The 22,014-nt window shown below is 42.0% G+C and overlaps 1 protein-coding gene across 2 annotated transcripts in view; it reads right to left on the reverse strand.

The window, feature by feature from the left end:
• Positions 1 to 9,524, reverse strand: part of SLC27A2 (solute carrier family 27 member 2) — a 55,070-nt gene extending 45,546 nt beyond the window's left edge. For both annotated transcript variants that reach the window (XM_030842698.2, XM_030842696.2), the window contains exon 1: positions 9,047 to 9,524. In XM_030842698.2, coding sequence (XP_030698558.1) covers positions 9,047 to 9,524 — 478 coding nt within the window. The remainder of the gene's footprint in view (positions 1 to 9,046) is intronic.
• Positions 9,525 to 22,014: the final 12,490 nt, after the last annotated feature.

Genomic DNA, 22,014 nt, shown 5'->3' on the forward strand with positions numbered 1-22,014 from the left:
AGTAACTGGAGTGCTAATGTCCCTTGCCAATGCCTTGGTTCAGACCCTCATTATTTCCTAGCTAGATCATTGCAGTTGCCTCCTGACTGATCTCCTTGCCTCTAACCTCTCCCTGCTTCCAATATCAGTGACAGCACTCCCCAACTTCCTGTTCCTGTCCTGTTTAAAATCCTTCAATGGCTTCCTTTGTGACAGAAGCCACTCTCTATGCAGTGTGTGAGGTCCTGAGGTCCTTCACAGTCTATGGCCCCCTCCCCAACTTTTCTGATGTCATCTCCTTCTATCTACCTCTTGTCCCCTTTCCTCTAACCACACTGATCTATGGGAAGTGAGTGTACCCATAATTCTCACATCTTACTGTCTTTGTCCAGGTGATTTCATCTGCCTGGAATGCCCTCCAGTTCCCGGTCACTGTGAAAACTCCTGCTCATCCTTCAAGACTCAGCCTCTTTGTACTTAGCTCTATAGCCCTCCCACAGGAGCTTGCATATACTTCTATCACATATGTTTAGTACGTAGTGTGACACACTTCAGTTCTTTTTCTCCTCTATTTGACAGTGAAAATTTTGAGGTTAAGGGATTATAATATAATCATCTTGGCAACCCCTCCACCACTAGATAAGTTCCCAATAAATGTTTACAGTTGAAAGAATCTGCACAAAGTATTGTATTAGTCAATGTGGAAGAGACAGAGGAATAAGCTAAAGCTGTTGATTTTAAAGGATTTAGATATTGCAATACTGTGAGTTGATAAACCTCTCATAAAATAAAATGCAAAATTAAATCATTTTTGTGATAGGGGTATGCCTTGCATACAAGTAAGGGACTACAAAAGCAAATTAAAAATAAAACAAAACTTCTGTTGCTTCTTAAAGAATTAAGAAATCTTTCTCCCGCTCTCCCTTCACCTGAGACTGAGGCTACTGAGTTAAATCGTTCATAGGTTACCTGGATTATTTCTCACTCCTTCCCTCTCTCTTTCCCAACATTTATTCAACATCTATTTAAAGACTGTTCCCTATGTGCATGGTTCTAAGCACTGGATACAGCAGTGAGTAAACCAGATACTGTCCCTGTTTTCATAGAGCCCAGATCTAGTGGGGGAAGAAACAGACAAAGAAATAATCCGTTAAAACAAGGTGTCATAGGTGTCACAGGAGGGGAGGGAGGTGGTGTTTTGGAAGCATAGGGGAGGGGCACAAAGACAACCCATAGGAAATGTTATCTAAACTGAGATCTGAAGTGTGAGCAGGAGTTGGCAAGATGAAGATCCACTGAGAGCAACTGAGCCTGTTTGTAGCTGAGGGGACAGCTTATGCAAAGACCCAGATGCAAACAGCATGGTGCCAAAGTAGCTAAAAGAGGATAAAGCTGACTGGAGTGTAGAATGGGAGGGAAAGAAGGTTGGGAGAAGAAACTGGGATGTAGGTTGGGACCAGGTTCCTGGCTTAGGTCAGGTAAATGGGTTGGAGGGGGCAAGACCAGAGGTAGGGAGACCATTTGGTAGAGCAAGCTTGTTTGCATTAAGGTAGCAGCAGAGGGTAGAGAGAAGTAGATGCATTTTAAAGATGTTTCGGAGGTAGAATAGACTAGATTTGGTAACACTCTTGATGAGAGAAAAATTATAGGTCAAAAGGGACTTTAATTTTTTCTATAATTTTTTAAAAGAAAATTTACTCAGGCATTAGTGATATATCAAAAATTAATAATAGTAATAGTAAAAGTAAAAGGAGATGTAATTAAGCAGGTATCATGCTTGATCACAGTTCAAGCAATTTGGCAAATTGTATCCTCTACTTCCCTCATGTTCCTACCTGGCCTTCTGCAGGCTTTTGGTTTGTGAGCCCTGACCTTGCTTAGAGGTCAGCTTATGTGAAGGAAAGGCCATTGCCCCTGCCCAACACAATTTCCCTACATGGCTTCTGGGTTGTCGGTGCAGAATTTGCATTTGGACATTGACTTGAGGTTCCAGTGGCTCGCCAGCCATGTCAGGGCATACCTCATATGTCCTATGGTAGCAGCCTTTCTTCCCTTAAACTAAAGATGCTAATATTTATAGAAACATATCTATACACACACATATAAACTGAAATTTGAAGGGAAATTCTGGATGTGAATGCAACTCATTAACTCTGTATTTGATATTTAGTGTCTTTTCTAAACATGATTGGGCCCCATGTTTTCTGCTTCACACGTGTATTTTTTTTTTGTAATTCTTACTGTAAAGTCTGCTTACTTAAGATAAAAGTGGCAATCAACAGGGACATGTAAGATCAAATAAATCTACTTGTCGCAGGTTGAGCTCCCTGGGACTCTGAGATTTGTGTGTAGGAGTGCTCTCGGGAATGACACCTGTGGGGTTGCACGGGAAGTAGATTGGATAGAGGGAGAACTTGCACTGTGGTGCAGTCACACAGTGGCCTCCCTCAATTGATCCTACAGGGACTCTGGGCCCAGAATGGCCCTTCAGGTTGTCCCAAATGAAGTGAAGTGGACCTACCTCCGTGCCTACCCACTAACCAGTCACTGGATGCAGATTAGGGGTGGTAGCTTTCTTCAACCAAGGGCAAGCCCTGGAAAGGCTCTTAGCTGACAGCTGTCAGCTACCAATGCTTTCAGCAGCTGAAGAATGAGTACCTCAGTCCTGGAGTGGGGATTTGGGCAGCATATCACAGCATCCACCACAACTTTCATTCTTAGTGATAAAAGATTTACAAATTTCATTTGTGGAGAAAGATTTGTATAGTAGCTTTACATACATCACCTCGCATAATTTTCACAATGACCCTGTGTTATAGGTGATGGTAACCCTGTTTTTACAAATGAGGACAGAAGCTCAGTGAGTCTATGTATGGAAGGTTATATACAAATGAAAAGAATTATACCAGGCTTCTGGGGTCCCACCTCCTTGTACTAGACATTCAAGTTCAAGTTTTGGTAAAGTGCCTTGATTTTTCGTCAGACACTGTCTACTTGACATGCTCAGTGCTGGTTAAAGCATGTGGATCTGCCTTTACATAGTAATATGGACAATCCCTCATTCATTTTTTGATGAAGAGCATAACCTTAAGCTTTATGAAAAGTAGAATTCAAGGAAAGTTGCCTAAAGGGTGCAGAGTGGATCTGTCACTTCTTCATTAGTCTAGGCTGAAATTATGGATGGCAATAGAACCTCAGAGAAAGCAGTACACCTTTGGATGATGGAAAATCGACTGATTATGAAATCACTGCTCCCCCTTAAAATTCATTTTGTTAAAAAGAAAAGAAAAGAAATCAGGGTAGCATAGGAATTTTCCTCCCTCACCCATAACCTTTTTTTTTAAGAAGGGGAAGAAGAGAAATTTCTGAGTACACAGGCCCATTCCTAGAAAGCAGGGGGAGAGGGCAGGTGGTGAGCTGAATCAGTCTTCATCATCAAAGTGGCAAGAGGCTACTGGCTAAACCTGCTGTTTTTTGATAGGAAAAGCATTCAGTCTAGTAGCTTGTTCTGCTATTAGATTGCCTCACTGAATGGGTAACTGACCAAGTTAGTTAAATAAAACACCCCAGGAATGTTTACTAATAAAGTAAGATCTGAAAAGAAGGCAATGAAAGGAAATGGGTTTTGATCAGAATTTCAGGATGATGTGAAATGGTTGGTGGATGAACAAATCAGAATTGAAGACTTATCTTTTCTTCACTCAGAAAGGCAACTGAAACAAACTGGTTCTAACACAGCCCTTAGAGACTGAAAATAGCTTTAAAAATACCATTTGTAACTGTGATTTTGCATTTCTATCCCTGGCAGTTTGGAATGATAGTAATTAATAACCTAGTGTCTAGTCTTTACCTCAACAAGATGTGCTAGAACACCCTTGAAATAGAGGCATGCACACCCTCCTCTTCCCCACAACACAAAGCACCCTGAGGTCAGAAAGATGTTTAATCAAGGTTAAGTCCCACTAGGAGTAAGCAGATTTTTAACAGGGAGGTACATACTCATCTCCTATTTATATAATTATATAATTTCTTAATATTATTTTTCATTTCTCTCAGTTAAAGTGTCTTGCGTTCTAAATAGCCCTGGAATCAAGGGTAACGGCTCGTCATGAGGTTACCAGGTCATTCCAGGCCTTACATAATTATAATCATTTGATATCCATAAGCAACCAAGTCACCTGTCTACTAGTTGTGTACTTCCTATTTCTCAGAGGCTGTGGGAGGGTCCTTTTCAAACACTGGCCGATTACAGTCCTTATGCAGAGTAATTCAAACGCTATCCTTCTTCGGATTCAATGACATAAACAGCTGATTTAGAGTTAATTTTGTTTTTACCTCTTCACTCCCTTCTTGTTTCTAAACAAGAAAATAAACTGATAACCATTCCCAAATATGCCAGCAATGTGCTCCTTTGTTTTTGAATGGAGATGTACAACCATCCCCCTTGCCACCTTTAGCAGGGCAAGAAGAAAAATTTTAGAGAACGTCTTTTAGGTAGCTCTCTCTTCAGAGCTTGGGTTACTTGGCTGGGATCCTAGCTCTTGAATATACTCCTCATTGGATGTCTGGGTTTCTGTCCTCTACCATCCTAGACACAGACTCTCCCCAGCCCATCCTGTGCTCATCACCAGCTCCCTCTCTGGCAATGAGTCCCAGAGAGAGCACCTCTCTCTTGTAGCCCTCTGCCAGAAGTAAACTGGGAGGTAAAACAAGTCTGTGGTAAGGAGAGGCTGGGCCTGGGGGAGATTGGGTCTAAATGGATTTTCTCAGATTAGGATATATTTTATTTTTTTAACATCATTTTTCATGCTGTCATGCCCATCCCAATAGTTCTTAGACTTTGGAGAAGAAAGCCTGTTACAGCCAGCCAAAATGATGGAACTCATTAATGCCACAAATATTTACTTATTAGGGCATTATTCAAAGATATATGAGAAAACTGTAAGCCGTTGAGACAAAGTGCATTGAAGCAACACATCTAAGTTACTCCTTGGGCAGCCCAGAAAGAGGAATGGAGACAGGATATCTCTATGCCCTGATCCTTGAATAAGTTTGCACTAGAAAATTATCTCATTGCATGGAAGTGAGGCCACCGCTGTTGGCCATTCCTTGGGTTCTCTGAATCCCTATTTTCTCTACAGTAGAGTCTCTTCAGTAAACAGCTTAAAAATGACTATTATTTAAGTCCAGCCTGCTGTTGTCCTTACATAGTAAAACTCTTTCATGAAGCATCTCACTGGTGTTGGGGACATGATGAAAACTGCCTCTGGGCTCCTCTTGCCTAGACTTCCCCCTCTACAAGTGCACTTGCCCAGCTCTGTTGTCGGTGTCCCCGAGAAGCCTTCACCCTCTGCTGTTTTTCCTCCACAGCACTCGGTAGCTCTCCCAGCATACTTATCACATTCTCCTGGGCATCACAATCATTTGTGTATATGTGGCTTAGTTCTTCTACTGGACTGTAAGATCCTTGAACTAATTCAGCTTCTCTCCCTATCCCACCATGGCAACTAGCTTGTACCTTGCGGGGACTCTCTAAATATTTCTTGACGTGATATCAAAATTGTTGTGCCATCTGCTTTTCTCCATCTAACCTCAAAAGTTTGTTTGATGAGAGTTCTCCTTGGTCCTGACACTAGTTTTAGAATGTTCTCCTGTTTTGGAACTTTCAATAATGCAACACTTTTGAAAGCTATTGGAAGCATTTTATCTTATCACATTGTTTAAAGGAGGTCCAATTTTATTTTTCACAACCCTGAAAAACCAGGTCAAAGATAATCTGGAATATTTTATAACCTCTCTGGATCTCAGTCTTGAAAGACATAGTATCTTTGTTACTAAAGCCTTGTACAAGAGTAGTGCCAGCACTGGGGGAGCTGTGCATGATTATGTTGAGCTGTGCAATGCAGACCTGGCCAGCGAGCTGATGAACGAGTTATTCTTCCAGTAGAAGAGATAGCTTAGCGACAATCTTAATGCTAGCATAAATGGAAACAAAGCAAACTTACTATTTTGGGGGCCCTTTCGGGTGTTTAAAAAAATTTTTTTTTACAAAACATCCTATGTTGTATGAAATTAAATATGGCTTGCTGTTTTACCCATATTCTATGTTTGGGAAGTTGCTTGAAAAACTACTGGCCCAACAAATTGGTTTCTATCAACTACAACATTATGTGGGTTTCAATAGCTGAAGGCAATTTTTCCATGTGATTACATACACCGTACCCTTCTATGGAGAAGGATCCTGAAATGTACCACAGAGAGAAAATTATATTCTCTGGGAGATGGGTGGTTCTGTTTGATTCAGGGAAGTGTTTGTGAGTCTTTGGTTTTCTCTAAGTATAGTAAGTTCTGATGAAAAATTGGGTACTGAAATGCCTGATAAGGTTGAGCCCTGTTAAACTTTGTGAAGAGTCCCCCAAATTCATGACAAGCGGATCAGTCTTCATCATAAATACCACTGTGCCGGTCCTTTATCTACACTCCAGAATTTGACAGATAGCTGAAACTCAAGAGCTCTTACTAGCCCATGAGCCCTGAGGCTGAAATTCGAAGTAAAGAATCAAATCCTGTTGAACTGTCACCCCTCCAACATTTCTAAATCTTTTCATCTTTCTGTACCATGTTCAGATGGTGTAATAGAATATAAAAAGTGTCCTAGAAGTGAGAAGAAAATTGGGTTCTGTCCTCAGCTCTCTCTGACCCTAGGGAATTGATACCACCCCTCTGGGCCTTTGTTCATTCAACTATTAAACAAGTGGGAACTAGACTGATTGTTTCTCAAAGCCTAGTCCTTAGATGATTTGCTTCAAAATCATCTAGGGGTGGCATGGGGCTTGCTATAAAAATACACTTTCCTGGGCCCCACTACAGTCCTGCGAATCAGTGTTTTTGGGGTATGAGGCTCAGGAATCCTTTTTTTTTTAAAATAAGCTTCCCAGGTGATTCTTACGCTCATTAAAGTGACTCTTCTAAACTTTTTGTTGCAGTATAACACACTCGTTAAGAGTTGGAGGATTATAAAATTCGAATATCTCTAAGATCCTTTCCAACTTTAAAGAATTCTAAGAATCAGTCCATTCAACACATTTACGCATGGGCACATTTATTAACAAGCATGCAACTTTGGACTCTGTTACCCCCTTTGCAGATCAGAGTTGCAGATCAGAGTGTAATTCTGCATGCTGTGTAATGGTCTCTCAGTGATTTGGAAAAACAGAATGTTTTTCAAATGTGTGGCCTCTCTCAAAGGTCAGTTTACTGTAGAGAGTGCCGTAGGTCCACCGGAAAGTCTGTTCAAATTTGATCTGAATGTCAGAATTTCATTATACTTTCCATGTACACTGACCAAAGCATAATACTCAATGACAGAAGACTGTTGCCTGGGCGGGAAAGGAGATACCTGGCTGTATTTCTGATTTGATTACAGAACCAAACTCTATTATAGTCATTTAAATCCAAGCTTCTTTGTCAATAAAACTCCCAGTCTTTGACCTCCCTCACAGAGGGCCTGGGATAATGTGCAGGTAAAAAGTATTTAAATTCCTCCCGAAGTGGTACACAGATCACTGTGCTAATGACTTTCCTCTGAATCAACTGGTAAAGTAATAGGCTTAAGAGTCTTCCAGTTACTAAATAGTGAAGTTGTCTCTTTTCCCAGGCAACTAGAAATTGTTGGGAATTTTCTAGGAAAAGCCATCCCCTTCAAATAATGTGGCTGCCTTTAAAATTATCCCCCTGCTTTTAAACTTTTATACAAAGCCTTCATTTTTTTTTTGGATTGTTTATTTTATGCCCTATGAAACAGGTGTGTAAGCTTCCTGGTTTCCCACAAGTGAACAGACATCTCATCTTTGTGTGATACTAGGTGAACTCCTTAGCCTGCTTCAGTTTCCTCAGCTATGAAATGAAGGGGGAGAGCAGATGGATGCTTAGTCTCTTCCAGCTCTGACACTTTCCATTCATGTAGAGGAAGGTAGCGTAACGTAGGGAAAGTCATGGGCTTTGAAACTGGACAGACTTAGGTCGGAATTTTAAGTTTCCTCAGTTGTACGGCAGGGGGTAATGATATGTTAGTTCTCAGGGTTATAAAAGCATGTGGGATAGGGCTTGGCACAGAAAGACATTCCAGAAAGGTGAGGCTTCCTGGCTCCCTATTCCTCCATGGCTTTTCGCCTGCACCTGGTTAGGCCTCCTCTTACTGATAGAGTGAGAAGCAACCCCCTGGTCCTTATTCAAGTGCAGGGACAAGATTTCTGGGAAGGGAAACCCGGCAGTCCTGTGGGTAACAGGTTCTTCGTTTCTTCCTGAACTGGGGACCACTGGGGCATGAAGTTAACCATTTTGGGTCTGGTTGAAATGTGGCAGGAGGTAACTACAGAACCAAAGGTCACTGTTGCTATAGATGTAATGGGGGCTCACCAGAGCCCGCAGCAGGTAATGAAAGTCTTCTCCCTGGGGAGTAGGTGGGGTCACCTTCTCTCTGCCGTGAGAATCCAGGGAGGCTAACAGCATTTGAGAGTTGGAAGCAGCCTTGAAGACCATTAGAGAGGAGGAAACCAAGATACAAGGAGGGAAAGTGACTTTCCCATGATCACACAGCCAATCAAGCAGCAGAGGTGAGAACAGTCTCTCTGGATCTTCCGGAATTCACACTCATGACCCTCTTCATTTCAACGCAGATGTTGTCAGCCCTGGTTAAGAGCTTGGATTCTGGAGGTAGATAGATCTGGTTAACCTCCTCCTCTCAATTCTGTTATCTGGGGCATAAGGCTCCACCTCTCTGGCCTGAGCGGTCTCAACTATAAAGTCAACCCTACCCGTGTGAGCATTCACAGCAACACTGTATGTGTAAGTGCTTAACAAAGGGTCTGGCACAGTCAGCTTCCACGACAGAAGGTTCTAATGATCATTGATTGGCGTTTTCAGGAAGGGCTGCCATCCCTTCCCTCTACACCTGCAGTTCCGAGCCGAACCCCACCCTCTCCTAACCCCTACGCCGCCACGCTGCAGCGGGCTCGTCAAGGCGCGGAGGAGCCCGGTGCCAGGGCGTGGCGGTCCCCAGGCTCACCTGGCGAGGCCAGGAGCACCTTCGCCCCGCAGCACTGGAAGCAGTGCAGCAGGGACTTGCCGCGGATGTTACAGTTGAGGCACGCCATGGCACAGCCCAGCTTGGCCAGCCCCAGCCACAGCCATACGTAGGCCGGTTCGTTGCCCAGGAATATCGCCACGCACTCTCCCTGCCGGAGGCCGAGGCGGTCGCGCAGCGCCCTCGCCACTTGGTTGCTGCGTCGGTCCACCTGCACGTAGCTGAGCGTCTGGTCGCGGAAGATCAGGAACGGCTTGTGCGGGCTCTGGTGTGCTCTCTCCAGAAAGGCGTGGAGGATGGTGCGCACCGGCCGGCGCTGCCCATAGCTGCGCACCTGCCGGGCCATCCTGGCCAACCGCAGGAAGTAGCTCACGTCCTGGAAGAAGTAGGGGGAGCAGAGGTTCACCAGTAGCGGCAGTAGCAGCACCCCCGCCAGGACCGCGTAGATGACGGGCAGCATGACGGCGGCCGGGGCCCCAGGTCCCTCGAGGGCAGAGGGCACGCTTCGGGCGTGCAGCACGGCGTCGGGGCGGGCTCTGGGCGGACGACTGGCGGGCGGCACAGGGGCGCTCTGCGAGGCGGGGGCGACGGCGGAGCGCCTGGGCTGCCGGCACCGTTGCGCGCTCTCGGGCAGGTGGAGCGGTGTCTGGGCTGCCTGGGTTTCGGGGCACGACCGGCCGGCTGAGCCCGCCCCCTCGTCGGGGTGCAGCCACCTGCGCGCCAGGCCCGCCCCTGCGGTCCTCCCAAGGCGGGGAAGGCGGATCTGCGGCTCACTGGGGCCTCGGCCGCCTCTCCGCCCGAGTCTGGAGGTCTGGGGGCAAGGCTGGACTCCCCCGTGGTGTGATCTTATCAAAATGGTGACCGTAAGACACCTTAGAAGACGCTGAGAAGATTGGAGGAGATAATGCAGGCGCAGGGCTAGTGTTATTCATTGCTGCCCGAATAGAGTGCCTTAGAGAGACTACAGATTGTTAATATCAATAGAGAACCTCCTAAGTGGGAGACAGCCCTATTAGTAGCGGGCACCAGGTGCCACTGCCGAATCAGAATTCCATCTCTCCTTCCCGGTCCTGGGGGCATTCCGCCTACTCTCTGTTTCTCACATTTGCTTTCCGACACCCCGCACCCCGCCGGACCCCGCCCAACCCCCAGGCTAATTGCCAGGAGGGCTCTTGTGACAAAGAATTCAGGGGTGAGCAAAAGCGCCTGCGATTGCCGCCTCCCGCTCATCCCAGCCCCTGGGCAGTGAGTGAGGATGGGACGCTCCAATCCGAGACGTCCCTTCGGCCCAGCTAGCCCAGATTAAGCTTGAGGTAGCGCCACACTGCCACATGAAACCAAGTTCCGGTGAGGTTTTGATTAGTTATAGTACGTTGTTCTTTAAGTGATCTCCCCTTCCCCCCTCCTTGTATGTTGAAATTCTCAAATATTGTCAGTCCAGTTCAATTCAGTTTACTAAGTGGCTCTGTGAGAAACTAGTACCAGAGGAAATTAAGTAAAAGTTATTGGCATTTCTCAGAAGCCATTTCTTTTTTTAAAAAAATACATCTTTATTGGAGTATAATTGCTTTACAATGGTGTGTTAGTCTCTGCTGTGCAACAAAGTGAATCAGCTATATGTATACCTATATCCACATATCCCCTGCCTCTTGCGTCTCCCTCCCACCTTCCCTATCCCACCCCTCTAGGTGGTCACAAAGCACCGAGCTGATCTCCCTGTGCTATGCGGCTGCTTCCCACTAGCGATCTGTTTTACATTTGGTAGTGTATATATGTCCATGCCACTCTCTCACTACGTCCCAGCCTTCCCTACTGCCCCTGTGTCCTCAAGTTGGTTCAGAAGCCATTTCTTTTAGGGTGATCCTTTCTTTTAATTTCCCTTAGTGCTGCTTCTATACATAGTGAATACAGGCTGCTACGGAGGAGGGTCAGGATTTAAGTAAAGCAGCGTTTTACTCTCTTCCTCCTCTGTCTTCCTGTATTCATTCATTTTATTCTTTTGAGACAACCACAAGTAATGAATGCTTACCCCTGCCAGAAACTCTGCTAGGGGCTTCCCTGTATGATATTTTTGGAGCCTCACAATCATCTAAAGATGGCACTTTTGTGCTCATTTATAGACAGGAAAGGGACACTGAGAGAGGTGAATTAAGACAGCTAGTAAGTGATGCATGGGATTTTGGATTTGGTATCTTTTTGTTCCCAGGCCCACTCTTTACTGTAGCAACATGTTATGCTGTTCTCCTATTCTGTGGGTTTCTATCCATGTTTTCTTTTTCCTTTAGCAATTTTATTTTTTCCCCCTTTCACGATCTCCCCTTCCCCCATTTTTGTATCCCCCTCTTTTTATCCATGGGACCTGCTCTAGCAACCCTTTCCCTTTTCCTGACTCTTTCATGGCTAATCCAGCTACTATCCAATGACTGGTTGCGTCATTGCCCTGGAGAAGAGCCGGGGGCCTTGGTTATCCCTGAAGAGAAGGCTGTAGTGTAAAAGTAGAGGTCAGGACAGAAGCCATTCTGTAGTGCACCTCTTTCTTCATGTTGAAGCTAGAGCCAGGCCTCCTTTTCCATCCCAAAGCCACCTGGTCCCTTCATGACTAATCACTTCAGTGTAGCCTCCTAGACCTCTCTTGTGTTGTTCTTAAGCAGCTACTCTTTCCCCAGAGTCCTTGATTGCCACAAATGCCCACTTTCTCCTCTCTTACTCTGAGGATCACTTTAGCCTTGTGCATCCACAGTTTTTCGGCTGCAACTGAAAGAGAACAACGCCCAGACTGGCTTAAGCAGGCACAGGAGTTTGAGACTCAGAGTCCAGGGGTAGAATAGGCTTCAGGTAAGCCAGTTTCCCTTTCTCCATTTCTCTGCTCCGCCTCCTCTGTTCTCAGGCTGATTCTCCCATCATGGTCCAAAGATGGCTGCCAAGCCCTTAGGGGTACCTGCTTCCAGTGTCGACTTCAGACAGAACTGTAAGATTCTTTTCCATAAGAGGAAAAAAAAAAAAAAAAGGAAGGAAAGAAAAAGAAGAAAGAAAGCCCTTACTGGGTTATGTGCCTGTCTTTGTGGACTGGGGGGAGAGAAATGCTGATTGGTTTAAGCCAATCAGGGCTCACCCATGGAACTGGAGGTACAGTCGATCCCACCTATACCATACTATGGAAAAATCAGGGTCTTATTAAAAAGGAAGTGGGGAGAAGAAATGAATTTGGGGAAACAATTAGCTAACTTTTTTCCCCAATGATTCTAGCTTCCAGCCTGGGTTCCACTTTGTGCTCTACCACCAGCCTAATGGTCTTCGTGGAAATTTTGCTATCATCATCTCGCCAATGCTCAATTATCTTCAGTGACCCCCTCATTGCTTCCCATCCTCTTCCACTCATAGCGTCTATAGACAATTGTCATATTTGTACAGCATACTAGAACACATCTGGGCTGGAGCTGATCAGATGCCCTAGGTCCTGCCTGGCTCTCTTGAGGAGGGAGAAGATTGGTAGCTTAGCACATTGTTTACCCATTCTAGAAACATCTGCTGGGAAACTCTGGTTTATAAAATGAAGTTCAAACTTTAATTTCTGGCTCTTCTGATGCTGACTTGAACTTTCACTGCACTCAGTTAACAAATATTTATTGAGTTTCTACTATGAACCGAGCATCATGAGGCACTAAGTATTTCAAAATGGATGAAAACTTAATTGCAACTACTCCTTTTCAAGAACACTTTGTTTTGAAGAGTCTGGCCTACACCCTCCTAAAAATGCCCTGCATATTCCTCTTTGTATGACTTTGTTCTTGCCTATTTCCATCCCTGAACTCTCCACCCCTCTAAATCCCAACTCTTTAAGGCAGTGGTTCACAGATTCCTGGTTTTCTCAGTCCAGTAGCATTTCAAAGTAAAGTACCAACTTAAAAAATTTCCCAGTAAAATCAGCTGCCCCTAGCCAACTACAGTCTGTTTTTATTACTATTTCATAAAAGAATGACATTTTAGCATTAAAAAGGAAAGTATAATATCTCTTTTATGTGGAATCTAAAAAAATGGTACAAATGAACTTATTTATAAAACAGAAATAGAGTCACAGATGTAGAAAACAAACTTATGGTTACTGGGGAGGAGGGGAGGAGGATAAATTGGGAGACTGGGACTGACATATACACATGTACATATATAAAATAGATAACCAATAAGGACCTACTGTATAATACAGGGAATGCTTCTCAATACTCTGTAACGACCTATATGGGAAAAGAATCTAATAAAAGAGTGGATGTATGTATATGTATAACTGATTCACTTTGCTGTACACCTGAAACTAACACAACATTGTAAATCAACTATATTCCAATAAAAATTATAAAAAAAGAAAGTATAACTGAACCGTACACTTAAAAATGGTTAAAATGGTTAATTTTATGTTATGTATATTTCACCATAAAAATATACACACAAAAAAAGGAAAAATACACACAAAAAGGAAAGTATAGTCCTTTTCGAGGAAGGATGAAGACAACATTATACCAACATATAGAAAAGATAGAAATTAAAATATTTTTGAATGCAGAAAAAATACAACTTTTGTTGGTTTATTATCCATAGATATTATTTCTATGTAAGTTTGAATGTTTAGAAATATAAATTCAGTAGTGAAGCATGAATTGAACCAAACCTCTTGGACTTTGATGTAACTCAAGATTGTTTTATCACTGAGGTCTCAAATGTGGAGCTTCCTTACCTTAGTGAAGCTGCCTAGTCCCTTCTGCTCCCATGCCCCCACAGCCACTGAGCCTACCTGTTACCTTCATCAAGATTCTAGTGCCTTCCTGACCAGTCACTTCAGCCTCCTAGACTCCTTGTTTCCTTAAACTTTCTACCCAGAGCACTAGGTTACCGCAAGTGCCCACTCTCTTCTGACCCATTCTGAGGCACTGCAGGAGGAGTTCAGGAGACAGATGTGATAACTGGAGCGCACGTTGACACCTGCTAGCCTGGGTCAGGACTTCCCTGATGCTTCACCCCAATTCGTTCATGTCTGCTGGTGTCTTAGGGAAAGCCTCCCGGTGGCAGTTCCTAACTCCCTTCTATGTCCCCAGTCCCAACCTCAAATGCTCTATAAAAGCAGGTGGTCTCTCCTCCTACTTTATGGGCATCAAAATTACCTGGAGAACATGCTAAAACACAGCTTGCTAAGCCCCACCTGGATAATTTCTGATTCTGTAAGTCTTGGGTGGGGCCAGAGAATTCACATTTCTAAGAAGTTACCAGAAAATGCTGTAGCTGTTGGTCCAGGGACTATACTTTGGGAATGATTGATTTAACCCAATGGTTTCCCAGCTGCTCAGCAGAGCCTGAGGACTTCTGAGGAGCCACTGAGGAAAATTCATTGCAGAGCATGGGAAGGGGACTCTGGGACCCAACCCAGCTCCAATCATAGGAGCTCTATGTATATGTCTTTTACATATTGGACCATCATGTAGACTTCACATGAAAAGAGTGCTCCTATAACCTTTTCTTCTAAATACTCCAGCCTGTGTGGATCTATCCCTTGTACTGGACTTATAAACCTACCACACAGCTTGGCTGTTGATTATTTCATGACTGTTAGTTTTGCCTTCCCAATTAGGATTCAGCTTCCTGGAATGAAGTAATGGAGCATGAGCCTTGAAGTCAGAGGACCTGGGTTCAAGTCTTCGTCTGTCATGTATTGGCTGAGGATGCTTAGGTAAGTTACCTGAACTCTCATAGCACCTTGTATTAATTTTGTAGGCCTTGAGACACCTAATGCACGGGGACTATTGTCAACAAAAGATGTGTAGGTTATGAAGCCTGTTGCTTATGTAACGTTACTTAGTACAGATAGGAAGTGTGTGTGACCAGTCCATTCAGTGGTTTATAGGAAGATTCATCTCTGACTGTGTTGTCTGCCATGAATCAAATTGTATTTCTTGAAATGTGGGTGCCTGCTATCCTGTTGAATGCCTAATGTAGTAACATTCAGGTACAGATGTACAGGCTGTGTAGGGAAAATGTAAGAGTATGGTGAAGATGGAATATACTGAGGTTAGCCTTTCTTTTGGAGAATGAAGGAAAGGAGAGACTGAAAACAATTGGTTGTTGGTTTAGAGATGAGGGAGTAGGGCTCCCCTTTTTTTTTTTGCATCCCAGTGATGCTTACTAACTACACAATCAAGACAAAATACAATTTGAGAAAAAGACATTTGTTCTCATGAGTTCTAATCAGAATGCCTTTGATTTGGTGTTGAATTCTAACTGAGGGAAAATCCTAGTGAATCATTATTGCTTCTAGTGCTAACATGCGTGCTTCATAAAATTTGGTTTCAACCCTCTCTGTCCTCTTTCAGTATCCCACGACAACCTCCAGTTCCCTGTCCCCATCACAATGCACTCTTTTCCATTCCTGAATGTGTGGGTTACTTCTTTACCCCTTTGCCCTTCTCTTGTAATATCATCTTCTTGCCTACTTCTTCTTCTTTTTTTTTTTTTGTGGTACGCGGGCCTCTCCCTGTTGTGGCCTCTCCCGTTGTGGAACACAGGCTCCGGACGCGCAGGCTCAGTGGCCATGGCTCACGGGCCCGGCCACTCCGGGGCACGAACCTGTGTCCCCTGCATCGGCAGGTGGACTCTCAACCACTGCGCCACCAGGGAAGCCCTTGCCTACTTCTTAAATGTAAAAATTTCTTAGGGTGTGTCTTCACCTTTCTTCTCTCTGTCTCCTTCTCTCTAGGTAGCCTCATCTATTCCTATTGATGCTGAGAATCCCAAGTCTAAATATTCAGCCCTCACCTTCTCCTGAGTTCCACTTCTGATTTGTTATGGTGTACTGAATACCTCCATATGAATTCATTTATTTAGTCATTCACTTATTAATTTATTCATTTAGCATTTATTTAAGGTGTACTAGATGAACACTACTTCACAGCGAAGCAGAAAGGGCAGATATTATTATTCTCATTTTCAGGTCAGTGAATTGAGATCCAGAGAGGTTAGCCAATGTGCTGAAGTTCAGACACAGCAAATCAGTTCTGGAGCAGGGACTATAACTTAAGTTTTCCGATTCCTATAGGCACTGGTCTATAAAGTGTTGTGGGTTGAATGGTGTTCCTGCCACAAACCCTCGGTTTTTTAATCATTTCCCCCTGCCCACTGCATGGATGCTGCTTAAGATGGTGTCTTCCATTACCTTATGGCATGTGATGATTTCCTTCTCCCTGCAGATCTTTCAGCTTTGGCTTTCTCCTTGCTCAATTACATTCCCAATTTTCTAGCTCATATTCTTTTTTTTTTTTCATATTCATATTTTTTATTGAAGTATAGTTGATTTACAGTGTTTCAGGTGTATAGCAAAGTGATTCAGTTATATGTGTGTATATATATATTCTTTTTTAGATTCTTTTCCATTATAGGTTATTATCTAGCTCATATTCTTGAGATAACAAATCTGGTAGCCCAAACAAATCACCCATGTACATGATTGTGTAGAATTCTTAAAGCAAATATCCATAGGCTGCTGTCCAGCCTATAGATGACTGCAACGGAATAAGGTGCACAGTCTTGGTCCAGTCAGCTATGTGTATTCATGGAGATGTATGGAGGTGGGGAGACGGAGGGGGTGGAGTCTCCCAGTTCAAAACATGGTGACTGTACAAGGTACTCAGTTGTGGAGACTTGGCAGTTTTCCGCTAAAGGGACTATGGGCATGTTAAAACACATTAATTGGCTTGTCTTATCTTTCTCTTCTGTTTATTTCAGATTATAATGTCACCACTGAGTTTTCTCTGGCTACTGTACACAACAGTCATGGATAACTAGTTTCTATTCACTAATAAATAATAATTTATAATTGCCATACTTATGTGGCAAGATTATTTGCATAGATCCAAGTCTGATATCATAGTCCTTCTGTCTAAAGAACTTCTCCTGTGCTCGCTTCGGCAGCACATATACTAAAGAACTTCTCCTAACATTTCTTGAACTGTAGATCTCCTGGCAATAGATTCTTTCAGCTTTTGTTTTTCTGAAAAAGTCTTTATTTAACCTTCATTTTCGAATGGTATTTTCACTGGGTAAAGAATTCTGGTATGAATAGTTTTATTCTTTTGGTACTTTCAAGATGTCACTCTGCCGTCTTCTGGTTTGCATAGTTTCTAACTGCTGTGTTTCTTTTTTTTCCCTGATAATTTTTAAAAATTATTTTTATTTTAAGATAGCACAGGAGCATGGTTAAAAACCAAGAACAATAAAAGTCAGAGTGGAAAACCATGCAAAGTAAATGCTCCTCCCTTCTGAACCCCAGTCCCTCAGGTTCTTCTGGAGGCAATTGCTGTTAGCAGTGACTTGGTGACATACGTAAATTTTGTTCAGAGTCTTCAAAGATGAAAAAATGTACCTTCTATTCAAGAGAGTAGTCCATAATGAATTTAAGTTACATCAATTAGTAGGAATGACTGAAAGAGTAGAAATTACCATGAATGGCAAGTAGAAGAGTATGGATTTTCTTTGAAAGATTTTTGAACAGAAAGCTGTTAGACCTGATCACAGAAATGTGCTGGAAATATTGCAGGGAGGAGACAGAAGTAGACAGTTGAGATGAGTCCAAGGCAGTTTATTGAAGCCTCTGCACTTGCTTAGAATTTTCTGTTAAGGCATAGGCACAAAACTTATGTTAATAATTAAGCTTCCAATTATGAACACTAACTTTATGCCAGACCCTGTGTTGAGTGCTTGTGTATCTTTTAATGTAGTCTTCCCAATGGCCCTCCAGAGTATATATCGTTATCTCTGGCTGATAGATAGGAAAACTGAAAACAACTGGTCAATGACATATTCAGGATGGAATTAAGGTTTGTCTTCCTCCAAAGACTATGCAAGTGAACTCCTGCATGAATATGCCTTCCTAGTTGCAAGGCATGCTTCCATCCTCCCTTTTTCTTACTGTCCAGTAATCTGTGCCTACACTTCTTACTCCTCAGAGATAGCTGTCAAGATCTACAATCCGTACAATGGGTATCAAGTAGGAAGGACCATGACTGCTTTATTTCTTATCTTTGTTTTTTTGTATATCATTTATTTTTTTCTGGCTATATACAAGATTTTCACTTTATCTTTGGTTTTCAGCAGTTAGACTAGGGGTGTGTGTGTGTGTGTGTGTGTGTGGGGGGGGGGGTGTTTAATTTGTCTTGTTCAGGGGTCTATGAAAATCTGATGTATAGTTTGATGTCTTTCATAATTTTGGAAAAATTTTGGTCACTATCTCTTAAATATTTCTTCTGCCAATTATTCTCTCTCTTTCCCCTCTATGGCTCCAAATATTCATATATTGGGCCATTTGACATTTTCGAACAGTTTTTGGATACACAGTTTTTATTCACTCTTTCTTTTTTTGAATTTTTGAATTGTGTTTATTTTTTTATATAGCAGGTTCTTATTAGTCATCAATTTTATACACATCAGTGTATACATGTTAATCCCAATCGCCCAATTCATCACGCCACGGCCTCCCTCACTGCCACTTTCCCCCCTTGGTGTCCATACGTTTGTTCTCTACATCTGTGTCTCTATTTCTGCTCTGAAACCAGTTCATCTGTACCATTTTTCTAGGTTCCACATATATGTGTTAATATATGATATTTGTTTTTCTCTTTCTGACTTACTTCACTCTGTATGACAGTCTCTAATCCATCCACGTCTCTGCAAATGACCCAATTTCCTTCCTTTTTATGGCTGAGTAATATTCCATTGTATATATGTACCACATCTTCTTTATCCATTCGTCTGTCGATGGGCATTTAGGTTGCTTCCATGACCTGGCTATTGTAAATAGTGCCTGCAATGAACATTGGGGTGCATGTGTCTTTCTGAATTATGGTTTTCTCTGCGTATATGCCCAGTAGTGGGATTGCTCGGTCATATAGTAATTCTATTTTTATTTTTGTAAGGAACCTCCATACTGTTCCCCATAGTGGCTGTATCAATTTACATTCCCACCTGCAGTGCAAGGGGGTTCCCTTTTCACTACACCCTCTCCAGCATTTGTTGTTTGTAGATTTTCTGATGAAGCCCATTCTAACTGGTGTGAGGTGATACCTCATTGTAGTTTTGATTTGCATTTCTCTAATAATTAGTGATGTTGAGCAGCTTTTCAGGTGCTTCTTGGCCATCTGTATGTCTTCTTTAGAGAAATGTCTATTTAGGTCTTCAGCCCATTTTTGGATTGGGTGGTTGGTTTTTTACTGTTGAGCTGCATGAGCTGTTTATATATTTTGGAGATTAATCCTTTGTTGTTTCATTTGCAAATATTTTCTCCCCTTCTGAGGGTTGTCTTTTTGTCTTGTTTGTAGTTCCCTTTGCTTTGCAAAAGCTTTTAAGTTTCATTAGGTCCCATTTGTTTATTTTTGTTTTTATTTCCATTACTCTAGGAGGTGGATCAATAAAGATCTTGCAGTGATTTATGTCAAAGAATATTCTTCCTAGGTTTTCTTCTAAGAGTTTTATAGTCTCCGGTCTTACATTTAGGTCTCTAATCCATTTTGAGTTTATTTTTGTGCATGGTGTTAGGGAGTGTTCTAATTTCATTCTTTTACGTGTAGCTGTCCAGTTTTCCCAGCACCACTTATTGAAGAGGCCATCTTTTCTCCATTCTATATCCTTGCCTCTTTTGTCATAGATTAGTTGACCATAGGTGTGTTGGCTTATCTCTGAGCTTTCTATCCTGTTCCATTGATCTATATTTCTGTTTTTGTGCCAGTACCATATTTTCTTGATTACTGTAGCTTTGTAATATAGTCTGAAGTCAGGGAGTCTGACTCCACCAGCTCCGTTTTTTCCCCCTCAAGACTCCTTTAGCTATTCGGGGTCTTCTGTGTCTCCATACAAATTTTAAGATTTTTTGCTCTAGTTCTGTAAAAAATGTCATTGGTAATTTGATAGGGATTGCATTGAATCTGTAGATTGCTTTGGGTAGTATAGTTATTTTCACAATATTGATCCTTCCAATCCAAGAACATGGTATATCTCTCCATCTGTTTGTATCATCTTTAATTTCTTTCATCAGTGTCTTATAGTTTTCTGCATCCAGGTCCTTTGTCTCCCTAGGTAGGTTTATTCCTAGGTATTTTATTCTTTTTGTTGCAGTGGTAAATGGAGAGTTTCCATAATCTCCCTTTCAGATTTTTCATCATTAGTGTATAGGAATGCAAGAGATTTCTGTGTATTAATTTTGTATCCTGCAACTTTACCAAATTCATTGATTAGCTCTAGTAGTTTTCTGGTGGCATCTTTAGGATTCTTTATGTATAGTATCATGTCATTTGCAAACAGTGACCCCTTTACTTCTTTTCCAATTTGTATACCTTTTGTTTCTTTTTCTTCTCCGATTGTCATGGCTTGGACTTCCAAAACTATGTTGAATAATAGTGGCGAGAGTGGACATCCTTTTCTTTTTCCTGCTCATAGAGGAAATGCTTTCAGTTTTTCACCACTGAGAATGATGTTTGCTGTGGGTTTGTCATATATGGCCTTTATTATGTTGAAGTAGGTTCCCTCTATGCCCACTTGCTGGAGAGTTTTTATTCTAAATGGGTGTTGAATTTTGTCAGAAGCTTTTTCTGCATCTATTGAGATGATCATATGGTTTTTATCCTTCAGTTTGTTTATATGGTGTATCACATTGATTGGAGTATATTGAAGAATCCTTGCATCCCTGGGATAAATCCCACTTGATCATGGTGTATGATCCTTTTAATATGTTGTTGGATTCTGTTTGCTAGTATTTTGTTGAGGATTTTTGCATCTGTATTCATGAGTGATACTGGTCTGTAATTTTCTTTTTTTGTAGTATCTTTGTCTGGTTTTGGTATCTGGGTGATGGTGGCCTCATAGAATGAGTTTCGGAGTGTTCCTTCCTCTGCAATGTTTTGGAAGAATTTGAGAAGGATGGGGTTAGCTCTTCTTTAAATGTTTGATAGAATCCACCTGTGAAGCCATCTGGTCCTGGACTTTTGTTTGTTGGAAGATTTTTAATCACAGTTTCAATTTCCTTACTTGTGATTGGTCTGTTCGTATTTTCTGTTTCTTCCTGGTTCAGTCTTGGAAGGTTATACCTTTCTAAGAATTTGTCCATTTCTTCCAGGTCGTCCATTTTATTGGCATCGAGTTGCTTGTTGTAGTCTCTTAGGGTGCTTTGTATTTCTGTGGTGTCTGTTGTAATTTCTTCTTTTTCAATTCTAATTTTATTGATTTGAGTCATCTCCCTCTTTTTCTTGACGAGTCTGGCTAATAGTTTATCAGTTTTCTTTATCTTCTCAAAGTACCAGGTTTCAGTTTTATAGATTTTTGCTATTGTTTTCTTTGTTTCTATTTCATTTATTTCTGCTCTGATCTTTATGATTTCTCTCCTTCTGCTAACTTTGGGTTTTGTTTGTTCTTCTTTCTCTCATTCCTTTAGGTGTAAGGTTAGATTGTTTATTTGAGATTTTTTCTTGTTTCTTGAGGTAGGCTTGTATTGCTATAAACTTCCCTCTTAGAACTGCTTTTGCTGCATCCCATAGGTTTTGGATTGTCGTGTTTTTGTTGTCATTTGTCTCTAGGTATTATTTTATTTCCTTTTTGATTTCTTCACTGATCTCTTTGTTACTTAGTAGTGTATTGTTTAGTCTCCATTTGTTTGTGTTTTTTTATGATTTTTTCCTGTAATTGATTTCTAATCTCATAGCTTTGTGGTCAGAAAAGATGCTTGATATGATTTCAATTTTCTTAAATTTACTGAGGCTTGATTTGTGACCCAAGATGTGATCTATCCTGGAGATGTTCTATGTGCACTTGAGAAGAAAGTGTAATATGCTGTTTGGGGATGGAATGTCCTATAAATATCGATTAAATCTCTCTGGTCTATTGTGTCATTTAAAGCTTGTATTTCCTTATTAATTTTCTGTTTGAAT

Source organism: Globicephala melas, chromosome 2 (genome assembly GCF_963455315.2).
Source record: "Globicephala melas chromosome 2, mGloMel1.2, whole genome shotgun sequence".
NCBI classification, from domain to species: Eukaryota; Metazoa; Chordata; class Mammalia; order Artiodactyla; family Delphinidae; genus Globicephala; species Globicephala melas.